Genomic DNA, 23,077 nt, shown 5'->3' with positions numbered 1-23,077 from the left:
GATTCATTATTTTCAATGATTATTAGTTAAAATTTTGAAATATAAAATGCGGGTCGTCAAATCTTTCTTATTAAAAACAAATTTAAAAGTAGTCCACTATCACCTCACTGATCGTGTAGTTTAAAAGCAATAGAAGGGCTTTCAGCTTTGTTTGAGCCGTTTTTTTTAGAAATTAGAACCCTCATTTTATGGAATGAAGAAGTAAACACAGTCTCCTTGTAATACAAGTTCAAAGAAGATATATCAGGCTCTTATACTCTTTAAAACAAATTTATAATTGCTATTTATATTAAAATTAGGGAAATGTCTTCTTCTCTCGGTCGACCGTTCAAGTAGACCATTGTTAAAGAGAGCAAGCATTCGGAAAACAAAAGACAGACAATGACGCTCGAAATAAAGTAGACTAATCTTAATAACAAAGTCTTTTTTATTTAAAAAATATTAAAAGTAAACCACAACCACTCCGATAACTTTGACTCGTTAATTACCGAAATTGGCCCTTAAAAACTATTAAATACAGAAATTAAAACATTTTTCATGTAATACAAGATGAAGAAATGTTATTTTAGTATTCGAGGTTTTCGCACCCCGTAAATAACCCTTAGCACCCCTGACAAACTATTTAATCGACATAATCTAATCTTAAAATTGCTCGAGGCGTTAGAATACCAAAAATTATGGTGGGAGAAGAATAAATTCCTTTGAAAAATAATAAAATAGCATTGCAGGGTTTCGCATCCGATAAATAACCCTAAGAGCCCATGACAAACTATCTCATAGGTTATTACGTACAAAAATGCATTAATATTCAAGACAAAATTTTAATTATAGTTTACAACTGTTAAAAAGGGCATGTATTCGGATATTAAAAGATACATAATTATGATCGAAATAAGGTCCACTATTCTTAGGGACAAAAGGGTCTTTTCTTATTAAAAAACAATTTAAAAGTAGTCCACAATCACCTCGATGATCATGTAGCTTAAAAGCAATGGAAGGGCTTTTAGTTTTGTTTGAGGCGTTATTTTCAGAAATTAGAACCCTCATTTTATGGAATGAAGAAGCAAACATATTCTCCTTGTAATACAAGTTCCAAAAAGTTTAATTTATACAAAGATTAGGGATTGCTCTTTAAAACAAATTTATAATTGCTATTTATATTAAAATTAGTGAAATGTCTTCTTCTCTCAGTCGACCGTTCAAGCAGACCATTGTTAAAGAGAGCAAGTATTCGGAAAATAAAAGACAGACAATGACGCTCGAAATAAGGTAGACTAATCTTAATGACAAAAGGAGCCTTTTTGATTTAAAAAATATTAAAAGTAAACCACAATCACCCAGATAATCATCAACCTTTGAAACAATGAAAATGCTCTCAACTTTGATTCGTTAATTACTGAAATCGGCCCTTAAGAACTATTAAATCCAGAAATTAAAACATTTTGATGATACTAGATGAAGAAATGTTATTTTAGTATTGGAGGTTTCGCACCCGGTAAATAACCCTCATACTCCCTGATCGGTTATTACGTGCAAAAATGCATTAATATCCAAGACAAAAGGGGACAAAACCGATGGTTTTTTCTCCTAATGGAAAAAATAAATAGAATTTTGCAAAAGCTATTGCACTTGCGGCATCCATTCGAGATGACTTGAACTAAAGTTCTATTTAAATTTATAACAGATGATAGAGGCTATAATTACAGATAATAGCACGTAATACAATTCATACACGCCATGTATTTCTTTTATCTGTTATTAGCTTTTCTTTTTGTATTTTTGTTTGCGTCACAATTTTTATTAACAATACTGCAACACTTTCAATGAACGATAACATTTGTTTCTAAGAAGTACATTTCTTTTTTACAAGAATTTTTTCTGAAATCATTTCACAATTTCACTGACGTGTGCTTAATCGTTTCACAGATGTGTGCTTATATTCCATTCATATGTATATTCAGTATATTTTTGTACACTAAATCAGAAAAAAATTACTTAAATCAATGTTAGTTTTTTTAAATTTTGCGTTATTGTTAACGTTAAAGAAATCTTATAAAAGAAGCTGTTTAATTTCATATTTATTTGTATTCACAACACCCTGTAGAGGACATAATGAATTTAATTGGAAAATGTTGGGTCGTTTTTTATGAACGTAAATTTTCACAGAGACTAAAAGAAACGAATAAACAAGTTATGAAAGCAATATAATAAATAAATAATGTATTTGTTTAAATAATAGAATAATAAAACACTGTTTTTTATTAAAAATAAATATATTTCTTTAATCATCCCATTCATCATAATTCGAATCGGTATCAGAGGTGCTCTCATCCTCAGAGTGAATGACTTTGCTACGAGCAGCTAATGCTCTTGCAAGTGCACTAGCCAAATCACCTGAAGGCTGCTCCTGTGATACTGAAGGTGCAGCCTTGATCTCTCGTTCCTAAAAGAAGATTTAATATTATTTGTATGCTGTTATATGTAAACTTATGAAAATGTATAAAGGAATTATTTTAAACTTACAGATGCTGGTTTTAACTGGAAGCCTTTTCTTATTTCGTGCATCAAGTCACCTCTTGCATCTCGAGCTGAGCTGTCCTCTTCAACTTCTTTCCTTAGCTCCACAGACTGCAATTAACAAATTAGGTGTTATAGGTACAATATAAACGTTCCTTATTTGGGAAATTTTGAATTTATATGTATCAAGATAAAGCTTCAGATTATATAAAACTAACAGTTTAAATGTAGTTTATATTATATCTAACAAATGGGACTCAACAGGCGAAGCCATAAACAGGGTCACCAACTACATAAAGTAATTGCTTCATATAGAAGGAAATAATCTTTTTTCTTTTAGAAATGGAGACTAGCGATATTTGCCTGTAGAAAGAAAATGAGCGATAAAATCGTGAATTACAAAAACAGAATGCATATGCTCCTAAAAGCTTGCCACTTCAAATAAAAAAGTCGTTAGCATATAGGTCTTCATTGAAATTTAGGTCCCATTTCAGTCATGTATTTAGCCACTCCATGTTGCGGTCTTAAAAGTCCTCTTCAATTCAAAGTATTAAAATAAACAGTGTTTTTTAATTATGGTCCTTAATCTTCAAAAGCAGTAAGGACAAAGATTAACATTTTATATATTTTTTTATGCTGATTTTAATAGGTACCATATTCAGTTTTAATGTAGGAAAACAATTAAAATTGCAAATATACAACAACAAAAAAATACCTTTAACGTTGTGCCTTCTCGTATGCTGGCCAAAAGGGCTGCATGAGAATCTGGTGCAGCAGGTACAGGAGGTAGTACGGGTGCAGGTGGGGGTGCGGGTGTAGGTGGAGGAGCGGGTGCTGCATTATTGGTAGGCATAGGAGGAGGTGGTGGAGAAATAACTTCAATGTTCATGGGAGGAGGTGGGGGCGGGGGCGGTGGTGGTGCTGGAGCTGTTATGTTTGGTGGACAAGGCAATGAAGTATCTGAAAAATAGAAGAAATTAATGGTCTCTTTTAAAAGTATACTATTTAATGAATATGTTTTAATGTAGAGCATTACCTTGTGAATTATTATTTCTTACTACCATAGGAGGTTTGAGTTGTTGCTGAGCAGGAGGAGGTGGGGGTGGTGCAACCCTCTATTAAATAAAAATGAATGAATAGAAACTATGAAACTATTTTTGTTGCTTTTTATATATACATGTGCATGAAAAATAAAGAGCTTTATTACTTACACTGTGGGGAGTTCTTGGTGCAGTTCGTGGGGGAACAGGCGGTCCCGTGGATGGAGCAGGCACAGGAGGAACAGAACTAACTTCCTCTTGATATGCAGCTCTGTTTTGATTTATAAAATCATAAATAAATTCACGTGTATTCTTATCCTTGAGGTGTTCTTCTGAGACACCAGCCTAAGAAGTTTTTTGATTAATTGTTACTTAGAAAATTTTTAAAAGTAATTAATTTTAAGTGTACCTTTCGAAAGAATTCAGTTAAATGTGGGTCATTACCCGTAATGTCAAACCCTTTATCTGGGTCCCACCCAACATGTGAAATATGCCGAAACTCAGATGGATTACCAATATCAGCCTTGGTAATATTTCTTCTTCGTTTTGCTTTTCTTTCAGCTATACATAAAATATTTAAGTTGATAGTATTTAATTAAATGAAAGAGATATTTACCAGGATCAACAGTTTTTTTGTAAAATGATAAATCATTGCTTGTTGGCAATCTTGGTTGATCACTATTGTCCTGCATGAAATTCTTTAATCTTTTCTCTACAATAAAGTTACATATCAAAATCATGGTATATAACCATAGTAAAATACACTGTTACCTTCTAGCTTTTTCCTTTTTGTTTGAATTCTTGTTTCTACAATACCTTTTAATTCTTTAGCTTCTAATGTATTAGCAAAATTAAATGCTACAATGCATTCCTATATGAAACAGAAATAATTGAAAGTAAAATTAATGCGTATATACTTTATCTAAAGTAGAAACTACTAAATTTTGTTTACTTACCTCACCCTCAAATGTATGAAAAAATGGACATGCTGCTATATATTCCATATTATCATACATTTCTTGTTCCCACACCATATTATTTCGCCTTAAGCAGTATAATCTAAAAAAGAAGTTTTTTCTCACATTGTCCCTAACGAAGCATAAAACTCCTGTGTCCCTTTTAATCCACTGCATGTGGTGCGGTGGTTGAGTAAGAAAAAGTTGAATAACAGTTGTTGCCAAAGACTAAAATCATACTATGGTTAATTAAGAAATTCATAGTTGATTTGTATAATTAAATTGTAGGATATACCTGACAGCGGTTTCCAAGTAGCCCAAATACTTGTTCATTTTCTTCTTTTGTAAGTAATCCACTATTTTTATTTTCATATTTATTACGTTGAGACATAATTGTAAACGCCCTACAATATTCGTCTTATAAGGATTAGTAATCAACGTTACTTATCATATACAGTAGTTCATTGCTGTTGGGTGTATTTTACTTAAAATGCTACAAAAGTAGTAATAATTATAACGGCAAAGGAAATTCATTAAGTAGCAGTTGCAATTTCTTCCGGATAATTAAAGATTTTGGTTTTTTTATTAGTCACAACCTTCAATATTCACACCATAATGTCACAAATGTCAATGTGGAACAAAAACAGAACCTTACAAATTTTTGACATTTTATGTCTCATGTGGCGCTATATATTAATAGAAAACACAACTAACCAAGATGCGGGAAAAAATTAAATTTAAAACTACAAAGTCGTTCGTAAAATTGTAAAGCAGTAAACGATTATTTTGAAAAGTGTTAGTTAGAGGCTTAGAGTATGTAGCGAAATATCTTTAGTAGCATGCATGGTAGTAATTAATAAATAATGTTTAATCTGGACAGATATAATAAATAAATATTAACACTTAATTAAAAAAACAATATGAAATACGTTTGTAAATTTTCAGTTTTCGTCATAAACATGAATAAATGGAGAAAACAAAAAGAAACATGTAAAAATTAGTTGTGGAATCAGATTTTGAATTCTCATAGACATCAATAAATATATATAAAATGGCACAAAAGATGCGCTCTTAAATTTCCAATTTCTTAAAAAGTTATTATAAAAATATGACAATATTGAGGAAAAGTAAAGAGGTCTGTCTAGCATTTAATGCTAATAACAGATTTTGATTTTCACTCTTAAAATTGTTAACGTTATCCCAAAATTATCAATAACAGTAACTTTGTTTTTAAACAATAGGGGAATTCCTAAATTACAATGTTTTATGAAAAGCTTTAGAAGTGGCGAGTGAGATACGGATCAAAGTTTTATAATTGAGTTTAATTTATTATGAGTATATTTTTTTCTGTTTTCAGTGAATTAATTACTAACAAATTAAGCGAAACAGTTGTCCAAAAATTTATTTAAAAAATCATTCACTGAAATAATCGTTATCATTTTGGCTATTTGTTATAACAAAAGTGATATAAATATAAACAATTTGACGAATCTGTAATAAGTCATAGCAGTATATACATTAGTGGTGAGTTGCGAACTGAACATGGGGAAATTCTGTTACATTTGAAAAATTCGACGTACAGGAAAATTCGTATAAACCTTTAGTTATTTTCGAATCCGAATAAATGTAATTTGAAGCGTATTATTGTTTCGCTTTCTCCAAAATATTTTGAGAGTTCAGTCACTTTAGGGTAGATTTCAGAAGAGTAGGAGATATTTTCAGATAGACGTGGTTGAAAAAACATTTCACACGTACTCCCGTTCGACATAAAGAAATGCCGATAGAGAAATGAACAATTCGTATGTACGGTGAACGTTTTACCTTATCTGTATAGCAAGGACATCAACAAAAAGTTCATATAAAGCAGGATGAAAACAAAAACAAAATCAACAGTTAACATATCCTTTATTTGTGGCCGAAGCAGTGCTCTTTTTAACACAGTTTTCTAGCAAGTCTATTGTTTAAGGTTCTGGGATTAGACTCTTATAAATATGATAAATTACACTTATAAATATTAAAATACTATTGTAATTTTTTTTCAATGTATGTGTAATTTTGTGAAAATAACACATACATCGATTTTTAATCGCATTTTACGTATATATTGATTTTACTGATGAAACTCATATTCGAAATTGAAGCAAAAAGTTCACAACTTTTTTCCTTCAATACAAATATTAACTACTACGAGAGAAGTAATCCACAGAATCTTATTATGGCACATTCAAAAGACGTACGTAATCTAATAACAATGTACAAGTTAATAAATAAAAATATTACCTACTTCTACACCTAAAACTAGATTTGTAGTTAGTTTAATAATGTAAAGAGTACAATTCTCTTTATAAAAAAGATTTAGTTCATTATCTAGGTGCGATCATTAGGCAGTAACACGTTAATGTTTACAGTTGTTTGGTAAAAAAATGATGAAAGTGGTTTTAGTCGAGTTAGTTGTTGATTTCTTAAAAATACGTTTCCACTTTCGCTATAATACCGAGCAATTAAATGCTACAAATCTAGTATCTGGAAACAATACGCCTGATTATAAGTACTTAACATGATCCCATGCGTATAAACCCGTCAGTTTTTGTTGCATTATAAGTGATATGCAAACAGAACACGCAACTACAATCACTCGTTTGAAAAATCACATAATTATATATTAAGTACAACAGGCAAGTTTATTTTAATCACATGCTTAGTTTAGTAACTATATTGGAAAATACTTTTCTGTTTTCTCTTCTGCTACGACAGGTTTTGGCTGTTGTATGGAGTCGCGTGAACCCCAAGGTACCGATTCCTTTTCTTATGTAAAAATCCATTTGCGGGATCGGCTTTGTAATAAATAACTCTCTCTATTCCGAAAGGATCTACGTAGCCAAAGCTTCCCATTTTTGTATCATCCGGTAAACTCTGTTCTTCGTGGTACGCTTTCGGTAAATAATATCGAAAACCATCGTTTGTTATGGGTATGTTAGCAGGGTGAGAATTATGATTCTCGTTACTCGTTCTCCCGGTAAAAATTCGTCCATTTTGATCGATGGGGTAAGTGGGACCGTTACTGTGTATGTAAGGGTTGTCGGATCGTTCGTCGTAATGTTCGTACTGAGGATAACTGCTGTAGTCACTCGTTTCAATTTCGTTTCGTATAATTGGTGAGACCACAGTGGGTGACGTTTCATATGCCGTTGGAGGTGATTGCGTTGATTGTAAATAAGTTGTAAAGATCGGCGAGGGGGTTGACGTATATTCCACGAATGTCTCGTTATTTTGAGTGAAAGATCTACTAGTTTGAGTTGCTACCAGTAGTGGAGAAATTTGCGTGGTGTTTTGGGATGATGATATTGTTGTTGTGGACGTAGTTGAGGAAGAATATTGAATAGGTGAAGCAGTGGTACTTGGTATCGAAGTTGATGATATGGACGACGATCCTGAGATAAGAACAGGAGGTTCGATTGTCGAAGAAGGAACTAGAGGAACTACTGAAGAAGGTGGCGGACCGGAGTTTGGCAGTATTTGAACATTTGGGATTTTCGATACTGAATTAAAATAATTTATTCGATGTAAGTCGTTGGTTTGATATTTTGTTGCGTCTGGAGCTGGTTGAATGTTTGTACTGGTTACTGAACTGCTTCCGATATGAGAATCCACTTCGTTTGGGAGCGATGGTAAGTAGGTGGTACTGGGTGGATTGTAAAAGGTGGAATAGTCCGGCGAGCTTGATTTGTAGTGAGGTGAAGGTGGTAAGTAGGACGTGGTGGCTGACAAAGGTTGATAATCTATTGAGTTGGGCGTAACACCACTGCTGTACTTTTTGATGTTTGGAATGTATCCAGAACCTGCTGGAGCATTTTTGGCAGTTTTCAGTGCAACACGTACTGGCGTTTTTCTACCCACATATATGTTTTTAGTTCTAATAATTCTATAGCCATCGTTATCTGCTATGTAATCTTTCAGTCGAAACATACCATCGTCATCTACCCAACCATATGAGCCTACCACTGTTCCATCTTCAAGGCGTTTCTCTTTACGATATTGACCACTTAGGGTCATATATCGGAAATATCTTTCGGGTCCTTCGTCTGTTTGGATATGATATTGGTCTTGATTCGTCAATACTGATCCAAATGATGCTAACACCACCTGAAAAAAAAAATAAGCATTTGAGGATCTTTGGTGACAAGCATTTTTGGAATATTTCTAGTGTTGCCTATCCAAGGGCGTTTTTTCATGTATCGTAAATATGACAGAATCCAGGGCTCACAACTAGTTGGATACGCACCTCCACTATTTCCTATTCTGAGCTAATCTTCGCATTTCCCTTAATCTAGAACAACCCACATCCTTAACTATTTGCGAACAGTAATCTAATCTAGGTCTACCTTTACCCCTCTTAACGTCTGTTTCTGCCTCTAATATGTCTCTGACTAGACCTTCATGTCTGAGAAGGTGTCCTACCAACCTATCTCGCCTATTTTTTATTGACTTCCATAGAGTCCTCTGTTCTCCTATTCTTTCCAATACCTCTTCATTTCTAACCTTTTCTACCCACGATATCCTCATCATCCGCCTATAACACCACATTTCGAACGCTTCTAACCTTTTCTTTTCCGCCGCTCCCACTGTCCATGTTTCGCACCCGTACAACGCCGTGCTCCAAACATACACCTTTAACAACCTTTTTCGAATTTCTAAATTAACCGTTCGCGAGCATAGAAGTGACTTCTTTTTATTAAAGGCGACACGACCCTGCGCTATCCTCTGCTTTATATCCCTACTACTCCTTCCGTCCTGACTTATCTGACTTCCTAGATACCTAAAATCAGCCACTTCTTCTAATCTTTCGTCTCCTATCTTTATATTCGCTCTTTCCCCTACTTTTCCTTCCCTTGCATACCAGTATTTTTGTTTTACTTTTATTTATTTTCATACAATACTGTTTTGTCAATACCGCTTCCATTTTATTTAGAACTCTAACTCCTCTTTACTAGATACTGATACTGTTATATCATCTGCAAATCTAAACATACTAATATTTTGCCCCTGTATACCTATCCCTACAGTTGTACTATAGAATTAATTTTAGTTTGATAAACAGACGATAGCGTAAACTGAATCTTTTAAATAAACTTGTGCTCTAAAATTTATTGTAAAGGATAAGAACCAGGCGGGAGAATAAGCAATATACTCAAAAGTGTGTGAATGCTTCTTTCTTTTCGTTGATATGATCCGACCAGGCTTACGAAAACAAACGTAATGAAACTCTGGATACCTACAATTTGCTACCATCAAAATAAATATAGAGGGTTCGTCGCTTGATGTAACGTTGGAGTCTCCGAAACTACTGTTGAAACACCGACGCGTTAAGGAAACTACTCAAAGATATAACAACCATTAAATATTTATCAGGGGCATCGTTACGTGTATGTTGACCATGACAGAACCCAAGGTCTCTTTTTATGTATATTGACAGACAGAAGGAGATATAACAAACAGACGTTTTTAACAACTCTATGCCCTACAGTTTATTTTAAATGATAAGGAACATGCAAGAGCATAAACACTATAATCAAAAGGCATCTTCTGCTAGTGTTTCTTTCTTCTCTTTGATATAATCTGACCAGATTTCGGAAAAAATGTAACGATGCAGTATACCGTAGGAGATACTGACTAAGAAATGTATTAGAGAAAAATATGTTCAATTATTAAGTATGTTTTTTTCTTTGTATCATTCGTTGAGGATGAGACAAAAATATGGGTCTTGTCAATTCTTCTACTTTGTTCCTTTGGGTAGGCCAGTAAAGTTGAATTGATATTAAAATAGTATTCATCAATTTTAATTACATTTTAATCGTCTCTATCTGCATGTTGAAATAATATGCAAATTAATTGAGCTTTCTTTATTTCTAAAAAGCTGTAGGTTAAAATACAATATTCAAGAGCATTTATCAATTTATGTGTAAATCAATACCGATCGATACCATAGTAAGAAAACATGTGAAGTATAATAATTTGTTGGAATAGACGTAGGTTGAGTACAAGCACAAAAAGCAGTTAAAAGTAACATTTATTAGTTTTTCAATTGCAAGAAAAGTTGGTTGTTTGGGTTTAAGTCCAGCTACTAACCGCAAGAAATAATACTTACATAAGTATATCTACTTGGGGAAGAAAAACACAAAGGACTATGTGGGCTTTACTATGCGTAGGCACTGTGACTTTGAGGCGCCAAGTACTTATTAATCCCAAATAGAAAAATTTATCGTATTTATTAGCTCTAAGGCATTATTCGAAGTAATTTAAATTTTAAATTAAGGAAACTTGGAATAATAAAATTATAATTTTCGCCAATACACGATTTGATTTATGCGTAAAAATTAAAGCAAAAGAAACAGATATCTTACAATTAGAAAGAGAAATAGCGAGGAAGGATAAATATTAACACAAACTATATATATTAACTTCATACAAATAATTTTTTTATTGAATTAATAGATAGAAACACAAGAACTTGTAATATGTATTAATACCCAATTACTATATCTATGCAATTAGTTAAAAAAGATGTATATTAATATGCTAGAATGCATTATTTGACGTAAATACGCCTCTGTAAAAAAATTCTGTCAGCGCTACTTTTTAATCTATACGTCGAACATGCGATCAACATCATTAAAGACAATACAACTGTAGGGATAGGTATAGAGGGGCAAAAGAATAATATGCTCAGATTTGCAGATGATATAGCAGTATTAGCACCTAACAAGAAAGAGTTAGAGATAGCTTTAAATAAAATGGAAGCGATACTGACAAAACATTATTATATGAAAATAAATATATGTAAAACAAAAATACTGGCATGCAAAGGAAGAAAAAGTAGGGAAAGAGCGAATATAAAAATAGGAGACGAAAGATTAGAAAGTGGCTGATTTTAAGTATCTAGGAAGTCAGATAAGTCAGAACAGAAGGAGTAGTAGTAGAGATATAAAGCAGAGGATAGCGCAGGGACGAGTCACCTTCGATAAAAAGAAGTCACCTCTATGCTTGCGAAATATTAATTTAGAATTTCGAAAAAGATTGCTAAAGTTGTCTGTTTGGAGCGCGGCTCTGTACGGGCGCGAAACATGGACGGTGGGCACGGCGGAAAAGAAAAGGTTAGAAGCGTTCGAAATGTGGTGTTATAGGCGAATGATGAGGATATCGCGGATAGAGNTGCTGTGTTCAAATTCTGATTGCAGACGTTTCGTCATGCTTCATAGACGACATCTTCGGTGCTTCACGATGTATGATCGGCGGCTGAATGGTTAATGTTGAAGCGTCAAAGGCCTTAGTCATGGACAGCCTTGATCTAAACTATTTCTATTTCTTTAGCCTTCCGGTTTTAAGAATATTACAGTTTAATGACATCTTTGAGCATTTTGAATCTATTAACTACCGTTCAGTACTTGCTTTATGATCATTGATATTTAAGCATAGAAAATCATATGCTTGTATCAAAACGTAATAATGTCATAATGCCACTGGAGATAGTAAATAAAACGAAAATGTTCTTGAAGAAGTTAATATTTAATATTAAACATTAAACTGAAATTAACTTTTTATCATCTACATACTACCCCAACTTAATGGGGAAAAATTGTTGCTGCTCTCATAAGTAAGTTTTCCACTTATTGAAGTTTTCATTGTTCAAATTATTTTTGTATACTATTTGCATTTAGACAAAACATAATACGGAACATGTAAAAAGAATATTAACCACTGACAGGTTTTGGAACTCCCGTAGAAAAGAAAAATTACATTGTACGTAATTGAAGGCTGTAAAAACGTGGGAAATAATTAAAAATAACGTAGATTATCGTACAATGCAACAAGTACTGTTGCTGAATGTGTTACTGAAATAGACATGATCAAGTGTGCATTTATTAAACCATCTGACTGGACTATATGTCGCAAATCGTTTTGTATGTAAACACGACCATATACGGTTACTCTACACCCACATAATAAAAGAGCACCAATCTAATCGTAAGTACGCAACATATTAACAGCTGATATTGTGAGTTGTAGTAGGCTGTGGATGACTTGCTACTTTGGTATTCAGAAAGTGCAAGTGATTCGTATCCGTATTTCGTACCGATTACGGTCGTGAAAAGCCAATGAACATTTTTTTTTTAAGATCAACATATTACTTAATGTATTTGATACTTACAACGACTACAGACATGAGCAAAACTAGTATATTACGCGCCGAGGGAAGAAGGTATGACATTCTCTCCTGAGCCTAAAACTACGAGGGGGATGGTAAAAGCCTTTCCTAATAATAATGACATCATCAGGAGAAAATGTCGTCCTTTCGATAGGGGCATAGTGATCCTTTTTCTTCGTGTATATTATTTATTATTATTTTATTTTTTGACATTTGGCTAAACACATATGATGAAGGAAACATAAATCAGTTGAATGCAATCAATGTAAATTGGTGAAATGAACTCATTTGTGTCTAGATTCTCTATATCTACTAATTCAGTACGTTTCACAAAATGTTTATTATTGAAATTTCGGTAATTTGAGTTTATACCACCATTACTTGCTTTAGAAGACAGTTACCAACATTTTTGAGAGTATGAAGTAAACATTTGTTGAAGGAAAGAACTGTTTGGTCAATTGTTTTTTAAAATTTCGTGAATATCCTAACAATAATTTCATTATTTAATAAAGTTTAGTCTGTTGCAATATGTAATTAATTAGTATTAAACTTTTACCTTACAATTTTCCCCCTCAAAATATTTTTATATTTTTAAGTTACGGATTAACTNTTTGGTCAATTGTTTTTTAAAATTTCGTGAATATCCTAACAATAATTTCATTATTTAATAAAGTTTAGTCTGTTGCAATATGTAATTAATTAGTATTAAACTTTTACCTTACAATTTTCCCCCTCAAAATATTTTTATATTTTTAAGTTACGGATTAACTACTTGATTCAACGTTGGAATCTCCGAAACAAAGGTTGAATTAATGTTATATTATGCCTACTATTCATAGATATATCATGTATTACATTCCTATAATTTGCCGCCACAGAAACGTTTTTATATTTTGAAGAGTAAGGGGTTCGTCGCTTGATCCAAAGTTGGAGTCTCCGGAACCACTGTTGAAACTGGACGCATTACGGACACTACTAACAGTTATATTATGAATTGAATACCTACCAGGGTCGGTATTACGTGTATGGTAGCCGTTGCAGAATTTAGGACCTTTTATACCTCGGAAATCATAATAATTTTTCACATTTTTGTAGATAGACAGAATTAGATACAATCTGATAAGCCCAAGCTGTCGATTGCGGGACAATAGAATTAAGTCTAACTTGATAAACAGATTATAGCGTAAACTGAAGTTCTTAACAACCTTATGTTCCAAAATTTGTGCTAAAATATTTAGACTAAACAAGGATCATAAATAATATAATCAGAAGGCTTGTTCTGCTGATGTCTCTTTTTTCTCTTTGATATAATCTCACTAGGCCCCGGCAAAAAAATGTAATGACGCTCTTGTTAGATGTCTGAAGAAGTCTAAAAGGGATTGATGGTCTCTAGGTTGAGTTATGTTGCGTCCCTCTTGATTTATAAAATGTTTTGTTTAAATTTTTATAAACCGTGTAAGAAAATGGTGTGAATCTAAAAGAAGAACTGCTCATAGAGAAAAAGAAATAGAATCCATAAAATTTAAGTGTTCTCTGAAACCTTCCTATACTTCTCATTATCTAAATAGTAATGACATATAAAGATCTTTATTTTAGTTAAATTTAAATTTATGAACAATGCTGAAATAAACAATATAAGTAATGCCGTTTAAATTTATTGGTGCATACTATTCCTAAATATTTATTGAGCAAAGACCAAAATATGTCCCAATTTCGCCTACATTAATTTTAACAAGAAGTACTGGGTGGACTTAGTCATCTTTGCTTAAGTGCTAGACTTTTATCCTTCAAAGGACAATATTGAGGTTAAGGTTATATTTCACTTCCAGTCAACAATTTATTTCGATTAATTCCAAATAAATAATAATTTACGTAAGTCACTATTTAATAAAGTTTAACGTGGGTTCGTGGTCATGGAGTTCTGCATTGCAATACTTTGTGTAAGTAATGTTACTTATTCTCAAATTAGATTTTGTTTTAATTATACGTACTGTAGATTGCAAAATGTGAATTAGATAGTTCTTTAAGGTAGTTCACGCTTGACAGACTTAGAAATATAAAACATATGTTGCTGGATTGTTAATTAACATTGTTAATTTAATTAAATTACCGGTAATATTTTATACAAATATTATTGCTTCTTTACGTATTCTTTACGTTTTTATTGTAAACCGAGATCATAAATATTATACCATTTTCTTGTATTCACTCAAAATTTGACGAATTTGTCATACGAATAATAACTTACGCCCTTCTGGCCCTCTTTAGGATTGTCCCATACAAATTTTGTTAAGAATGATAAAATAAAAGTATAACTAGAGATATTTCGAAATTACATCCAACGGTTTTACAAGTTTTTTCCCTCTGTATTAAGGGATGAATTCTTAAAAATTAATTCTTAGTGGATACTTACATCACAAATGAAATGCATGTTTATCACCTTAGGGGTAATTCGATAAACAATTTGGCTGATTACGATTTCCTGTTTACCGTTGGTACAAATTTTTTGATAAACACTGTACATTAATAAGTAAAGCTAATGAAATTGTTAAATAATTGTTTTATACATCACTACAATATATCGATTAAAAAAGACCTTAATGGTCTACCTACCTATCTAATATAAATGAACTTTAATACCACGCAGTACTTACGTACATTTGTTAGTAGTAAATATGCAAAGCATTTTTTTTAAATATCATCTCAATAGCATTTCATCACCGTTATTACGATGGCAAAAACAGACATGACGATAACCTATTGGTACGCTAACCACATGTAATATTAATAAGTATTTGCTAGTAATAATTATTGTTATTATGAAATGTCAGGTCAAATACGTAGTTCCTTTTGCATGATTTCTATATGATTCTTATAGTATCAATTATATACCTGCTGGAGATTTGGGAATAAAAGAGCAAAGGATTAAAAAAAGGCAATTATAGGTACTTGTTTAGAATTGAAAGGAACTTAATGAGCGTATGGTATTCAACAGGAACTAATTTCGATTAAGTGATAGGGATTTTGGAGATAAGTAAAAAACATGTGCTTCTCTAATCGTACTACGTATAATTAAGAAGCTTAATGTTAACTGTTTACTAATTATTATTAAAAAGACTGCCAATTAAGAAATGCTTTAGAATTGAACTTGGAGAAATATTGACGTTGTAAATCATCAGTAATATCGAATATAATGGCCCATGAAAGTATGTTATTTTTTCAGTTTTCTTTGTTTATTTCAGTGATTATTGTTTATAGTTTTAATAATTTAACTATAACAATAATGATACCACGTATTATAATTTTATATTTTTAAGAATAAGGAGTTCGTCTCTTGATTCAACGTTGGAGTCTCCGAAACTATTGTAAAAACATCAACATATTATGACCACTACTCACAGATAGATCATATATAACATATTTACAATTTACCGGCATAGAAACGTGTTTATATTTTTAAGAGTAAGGGGTTCGTCGCTTGATCCAACGTTGGAGTCTCCGGAACTATTGTTAAATATCATGAATTAGATACCTACTAGGGGTGTAATTACGTGCATGGTAGTCTTGGCAGAATTTAGGGCCTTCCATACATTGCAAATCATAATTATTTTTTTACATGTATGTCGACAAACCGAACCAGACATACTCTTATAAGCCTAATAATTGCGAATGCACTTATTAGGCTTAAGAGNCATTTCAAATAAAAAAGAAAAATATAATAAAAATTTACAAGTGAAGGCTTTTACGACTGGAGTCTATTTGATTAGAATTAGTCTATTAAAATTCCTATTTCTTCCAGACGTTTCGTTCAGACGCTACTAAACCTTCGACAAGAGAACACGAAGCCATGGGTGCAGTCTGATGGAAGAAATGTAATTTACAATAGAGCACGTCTTGACAGCCTGGAGTAATTCTAATCACACAATAAAAATTTACTTCAATATGTAGTTACAGTAATTATCATGGACACAAAAGGACACTAAACGGGATTACATTTACGTATGACGACCATTAATGTCTTAATTATGCACTTACTATTACTATACTTAAAGAATCAAGAAAGGTCCGATAGAGTAAGGTTTTTCTAGACTTCTATACTGTTTTATTAAATATTTGTATGTAGGATTTTAGTTTCCTGTAGATCACGAGAATAACTGCATTAGGGACAAAATTTTTGATTTTATCATACATTAAACAAAATTATTTGTTTCTATAATTATAATGATTGCCAACGAAAAATATTTATGAAAATACTAAAATATACGGATTATACTGCTATTTGTATGTTTCAGAATATTTGTACTAAAGAAAATTAAAATAATGTTAAAATAACTAAAAATTACTAATATCGTTGTCATCACTCAACAATTTAATTAAAGATCCAAAGCATTCCTTCGAGATTAAAATAGGAACGAAGTACACTTTAATTTTGTTAATATTTGTTCTAACAAAATACGATGTTTTAGAATCAAGCAACAGGTGTGTGTAGGTACATTAGTTTTGTTATTTATTTATTAAGACAACTCCTGAAGTAGGAATCTAGATCTAGTTGTGTTCAACTAATCGTTCGGTAAAATTTTAATGTTGATGACTTTTCTTTGTGAATACATCTGGTTACACCCTTTAGAAAGCGGTAAACAGATTAAAAAAATAACTGTGCTTTTAAACAAGCTGAACAGATTAGGTGTCAAAAGGTTGCAAGCATTCAATTTATCAAAGCCCAACATAAAATGTACTGATTATATTCACTTGTATAGCTTATGTAATAACAGAAAGTGTAAATTTAATCTGAGATGTACTACAGTGATTTTTATGTCATTTACATTCATAAATATTCCGGAAATAAAGGGTTTGGCTGTATAGATTTTTAAGTGCTTCAAATGTAATTAAAATTCAATTTAGAAAAATGAACGATTACGTATATTTACGATTAGTAAAGGTTAGTGGTGATGTGCTACAAATTAATTTAATAGTCATTAGAAGTTTTTCAGAAGCCTAATGTTTACTAATTATTGTTTTAGAGTCGTTATTGGAGTTTATTGACTGTTTTATTGGTCTTTATAGGACTTTAACTATTAGTTAAAATTTCCTTACATTATATGACATGCAATGTCTTCATTTATCTGCCAAAGCCTTGAAAATGTGTGTTAGCGAATTTCCTTAGGATTTAACAACAATTGATATGACCCTACAAGCATATTAACATGTTTCCAACAAATACTTCGCGTATGTACAATAATGTAGCAAATTTATCTGTCTAAAATGTAAAATAAGTTACGTACTAATCATAGACCAAGGTACTTACATGTATTTTCAGCAAATTCAAAATTAACTAGTTTAACTCGAGGTAAATACATTCAAGGATTACAAATAACTATAGAAGGCATGGTGAACGCCATCTGTGGACTACTAATTGAGAGTTCATTTATTCAAGGATTAGCAAATGTTATGTTCTGTTCTGTTATGTAAATACTAGAGTTCGTATTCGAATAATTGCTAGTTATTTTTTTTTATTATTATCGTTCATGTGCATTACATAGTCGATAGAGTTAGTTGTTACAAATTAAAAAAAGTTGACTGGTTGACGTAACACTTCAAAAATTTCATCTTGGTGAATGTTGATGTAACAAAAGGAAATTATTGTTCATATGTATTTTAGTGGCCGAGTTCAGAATTTCCACATCAGGAATAAGGAAATAAAACATATAGATTGCTTTTTTATGTTTCCAATATAGTTTAATGTAAAACTCACACAGAAATGTGTATAATTCCATATACAATCGGATATATTAATTGTTGATTGTTACAAATTAAACGTTGGTTGGGCATTGACGCTCGCTGATTAATACTATGGGAATTATAATTTGCTAGCAGTTAAACAACTTTTTAAAATTCCTGTTGACAGACACAGTTAACATTCCTTAAGTTTTAAATTCCATTTGAAATTGCAAAATGCCTATTCAGGTTGTATTTGCAACTAAGTACCTACTGCTTCAGTTTCTGTTCCCATTGCTGAGAGAAGGAGAAAGTTTCAGTTTCACGCTCAGTATGAAATATGTTTAGGTTTGAATGAATTGGCTTTCTTAATTAATACCAGTCATTTTTAAGGCAGGGAGGAGGTTCATTTAATTATTGTTTAAGTAACTTCTGTTTAAATAGAAAGAAATTATCAACAAATGAGGAATTAAAAAACAATAACACAAAAATTTTGTCAGTTGCACTTTCAAAATGAATTGTTTTCATTTTGAAATGATTAACATTAACATTGTCAACATTAATTACTTTTAACATTAACATTACCAACATTAAAATGGATTGTCAATCTTATGTACTTATTAAGTGTAGTTTGTTGCTTCTTCATTGAAAATATAAACACACGTTATCAAAAGTTGAGATGCACTGGTCTACCTATATATATTTTAGTAGGGTTTGTCGGTTTTTTGGAGAAAATTATGAAGGCCTTCCATACATTGCAAATCATAATTATTTTTTTACATGTATGTCGACAAACCGAACCAGACACACTCTCATAAGCCTAATAATTGCGAATGCACTTATTTCCCAGAACCATAAAAAATAAAATTGGATTCCTATGTCCAGCATTTCAAATAAAAAAGAAAAAAATAATAAAAATTTACAAGTGAAGGCTTTTACGACTGGAGTCTATTTGATTAGAATTAGTCTATTAAAATTCCTATTTCTTCCAGACGTTTCGTTCAGACGCTACTAAACCTTCGACAAGAGAACACGAAGCCATGGGTGCAGTCTGATGGAAGAAATGTAATTTACAATAGAGCACGTCTTGACAGCCTGGAGTAATTCTAATCACACAATAAAAATTTACTTCAATATGTAGTTACAGTAATTATCATGGACACAAAAGGACACTAAACGGGATTACATTTACGTATGACGACCATTAATGTCTTAATTATGCACTTACTATTACTATACTTAAAGNTTTTCTGTTAAAATTTTTTGTTCGAATTACAGAATATTCGAGCAAAAAATTTTTTTATAAAAATTCGAAACCGGTTAAAACCGGTTTTCTGGAAAAATTACTATTCGAAAACCGGTTTTCTAAAATGTCGGTTTTTGTATAAACCCTATATTTTAGGGTGGATAAATTTTCTTCAAAGTGCCTTTAACCTTTTAAATGTGACATGTATTATTTTATGTGCATTGCTCTTAGGATTGACGACCTTAATGATGATTATGCAGTATGCTTCATCAAACACTGTGAAGGAGATCATGAAGCATCTTACACAAATTTAGTCATACAATACCTTTTTTACAGTAAGGTGTCCTAAGGACTAAACACTTTCAAAAAATCTGTTTTGTAATTCTGTTAGTAACACCTAATGCTCAATTCAGGGATTACGTTTCGTACAGCTCATTCGGGTTTAAAAATTTGTTACCTAAAGAAGAAATTGTAAGTTATTATATCACAAGATCGAGCGTAGGCGGTTGTTGAATATGATATTGCCTTAATTCCAGCTGGAGCAACAGAATAACAACTTTCGAAAACCATTTTTAATTAATTCGTACAAACATGGCAATCGTAAATAAAGCAATGGGTAAAAAGTGACGCTAATCTGCATCTGCAGTTTTAGTGTTCTGCATTAGTAGGACATGGTATTTAACTATATACAAATATGCGAGAACAACAACTAACAATTACAATAAAATTGTAAGGCTTATGTCCGTATTTGTATTTACAATGCGTGTGGAGGGATGAATTAAACTATTTTAAAGCATTTTTATATTGTATATTATACTGCCAGTAAGGAATGGAGTTGTAATGGTTAATTTAGATAAACAGAGATTAATATGACCTGAATTGGATTTCGATTTAACAGAAATTTTTAAAATAAAACAATCGGAGCTAATCAGGGGCAAAAAATATTTATTAAAGCAATACCCTGATTAACTCCGATTGTTTTATTATATAGTAAAGGAGAAGAAATGGATTACATAAATTTTTAAAGTCAGTTGCAATAAATTTTCTCAAATTCAATTCTGCCAAACTTTAATGTTGTTCCTTATAGTTTAATCGTAAGTGTTAATACATGCTAAAACCTATAATTGTTTTTATTTTTCAAAGAAGCGAAGTCCTTCTTTAGTTTACGATAACATGATTATTAATATAGGTAATGTACAATAGTTTTAATAAGTACAGTTTTTGTTGTATTAGCAACAAAATCGTAGTCGTGCCTGTATAACCATATGTGAATTTATTTTCTGCAGTTTCTTCTACATTTTTTGATGAAGCATTTTCATTACTACCTCATTATGATGAGAGTGTGAAACAATGTCGTGGCTACAAGCGCCTTTGGGAATATTAATCGACATAATCGGTAATGTGTTATGTTGCGGTGTATTCTAGGTCACTTCGAATGAGGTAAATAGGTGATCAGGATAATAACCAAGGTTACAGTGAACACAATAACAAGGGTGTAACCGATGTCATTAATGCGACAGATTCTTATTCTGTTAACATCTTATTTTTAACAAGAGTTTTTAATTAAATAGTAATGTAAAGGTAGGATCAGTGTCAATATAAATATAGGAGACTAAACAAAAGCAAAAGTTGTTAATTTTCGATATTTAGGGAGTCAGATTACTGGAAAATGCGCTAGAGATATTATAATTCTAACTAATATTATAAATGCGAGTATGAGTTTGTTTGTTTGCGATCATTATGAAATTTTGTATACATACTGTCTAGGGTACAAAAAGGACATAAAATACTGTTTCTGAGAGATAAAAAAAATAGTTTTATGTAGTCGTCGATGAACACGTATTTAGAACATCAACTCGAGTGAAGCCGCGGGTAAAACCTATCATGAAATTTCTGTAAGAAGTAGGCTAGATAAGTTGCTAGGACTCCTTTAAGGTACGAAAGACTAGTTAGAGATTACTGTTCGCAAATAGAGATGTATATGCTACACTAGTTTTTGAAAAATGCAAAGATTGACTCAGGATAAGAAGAAGTGGAAGTAAGTGTTCAATCATCAGTCTTTAGGCTTAAGACTTTCTTTTGGTGATGACTTTTCGAGCCTAGTATCATGAGCCAACAATATTTTCTTGATCAATTCTGATTATTTTCCTAAGTAGTATCTATATCCGTAATGTAGAAGCAAATGAATACTTTTTTGTTTGAAAACAGGAATAAAAACAAGAATACATATACTTCCTATTGTTATTGAATCTCGCAATTATAAAATTACATTAGCCACATAAATAGTACCGCAAAACATTACCTGACTCTAATAGCAAGAAATGCGAAGTTTTTTGTCCTAATATGCTTCATCAGGCTATATTATGTCAAGAACATAGAATAAAATCATAAGATTAGCTAACGACTTGATAGTTTTTGTTAACATATGAAGACGTGAACGATTAACAGCAAATTAGAAGGAACGTTGGATCTCAACAATTAGTGTTTTCCCTGAAAACGTTTCGTCACGAGATCCGTAAATTTTGCATAAACGTAAACATACAAAATTGTTTGATTTTGGAAAAATACAATAATTAAAAAATGTTAAAACTAAGTAAATCAGTTATAGTTATATATCAATAGCAAATTGGAAGTACTGTAGGCACCGTATATCAAAATTTTATAGGTTTCGGCATATTACGTCAATTAAAAAAGAGTGCGGGACGATTGGTAATACGGTTCACGCGCGTGCGACGAATATAGTATACGTTATAAGAATATGTACATGCATTTTCGTGGTTTTGCTCGAAAAGGTTCGAGTTCTTGCTGACAAGAAAAGGTTTGTAAATAAAATTAATTTCATTAGAATTACAAATAATAAATTTTACTAATAAATATACATCTATATAAAGTTTGTTATTTTTCATGAGAGTGCTTAAGGAAATGCTTAATAATGGAAATTTATTTGCTTTTCATGATGTGAAATTTCGCTAACAAACTGCTGTATGTTTTATAAAAGCTGAACAACAGTTCTACATAATATGCAAATTATAATTATTAATCGTGAACGCTTTATATGCTAATTTCATTGAAACGCTTCTTTTTATTTCCTTTAAGGAGGAATAATTATCATAAAGACATTGAACTTCGAAAGTAAAAGTTGGATAAATAATCATATTAAATGTAATTTGACTTTTAATACCTATTTTATTCGAGTAAAAATAAACCGGTGATGCCGAATTCCTTCCCGCAGGTAGTTTTGGTTAAAATATAGATAGTCGAATTCCCTCCCGGGTACTAGCCGAGTTCCCTCCCGTTCATATCAGCTCCGATAATTAAGTTAACGACTACTTACCGATTTTATTTATCGAAAATAAATATATATTTATAGTGCACTTCAGTACTTCAGTAAATTAAAGAT

General features: G+C 31.7%; 2 protein-coding genes across 2 annotated transcripts in view; both read right to left on the bottom strand.

Moving 5' to 3' along the window:
• Nucleotides 1-2,239: 2,239 nt before the first annotated feature.
• On the bottom strand, nt 2,240-5,154 carry LOC112904340 (neural Wiskott-Aldrich syndrome protein-like). The gene is made up of 10 exons (XM_025974129.1): nt 4,809-5,154; nt 4,514-4,741; nt 4,329-4,428; nt 4,174-4,269; nt 3,967-4,118; nt 3,729-3,902; nt 3,554-3,632; nt 3,233-3,477; nt 2,524-2,628; nt 2,240-2,443 (listed from the first exon to the last, which is right to left on the bottom strand). Exons 1-10 carry the CDS (start codon nt 4,902-4,904, stop codon nt 2,282-2,284), a joined length of 1,437 nt encoding a protein of 478 aa, XP_025829914.1. The 5' UTR covers nt 4,905-5,154; the 3' UTR covers nt 2,240-2,281.
• A 1,247-nt stretch (nt 5,155-6,401) lies between these two features.
• LOC108733688 (DNA-directed RNA polymerase II subunit RPB1) overlaps nt 6,402-23,077 on the bottom strand; it is a 41,543-nt gene continuing 24,867 nt past the window's right edge. Inside the window, exon 3 of the mRNA XM_025974144.1 lies at nt 6,402-8,656. Within this exon, the coding sequence (XP_025829929.1) occupies nt 7,259-8,656 (1,398 nt within the window). The 3' untranslated portion in view covers nt 6,402-7,258. The remainder of the gene's footprint in view (nt 8,657-23,077) is intronic.

The sequence above is a fragment of the Agrilus planipennis genome, unplaced genomic scaffold (assembly GCF_000699045.2).
Source record: "Agrilus planipennis isolate EAB-ADULT unplaced genomic scaffold, Apla_2.0 scaffold78, whole genome shotgun sequence".
Lineage (NCBI taxonomy): Eukaryota > Metazoa > Arthropoda > Insecta > Coleoptera > Buprestidae > Agrilus > Agrilus planipennis.
The sequence above is the reverse complement of the archived record's forward strand: the minus strand, read 5'-3'. Positions and strand labels throughout refer to the sequence as shown.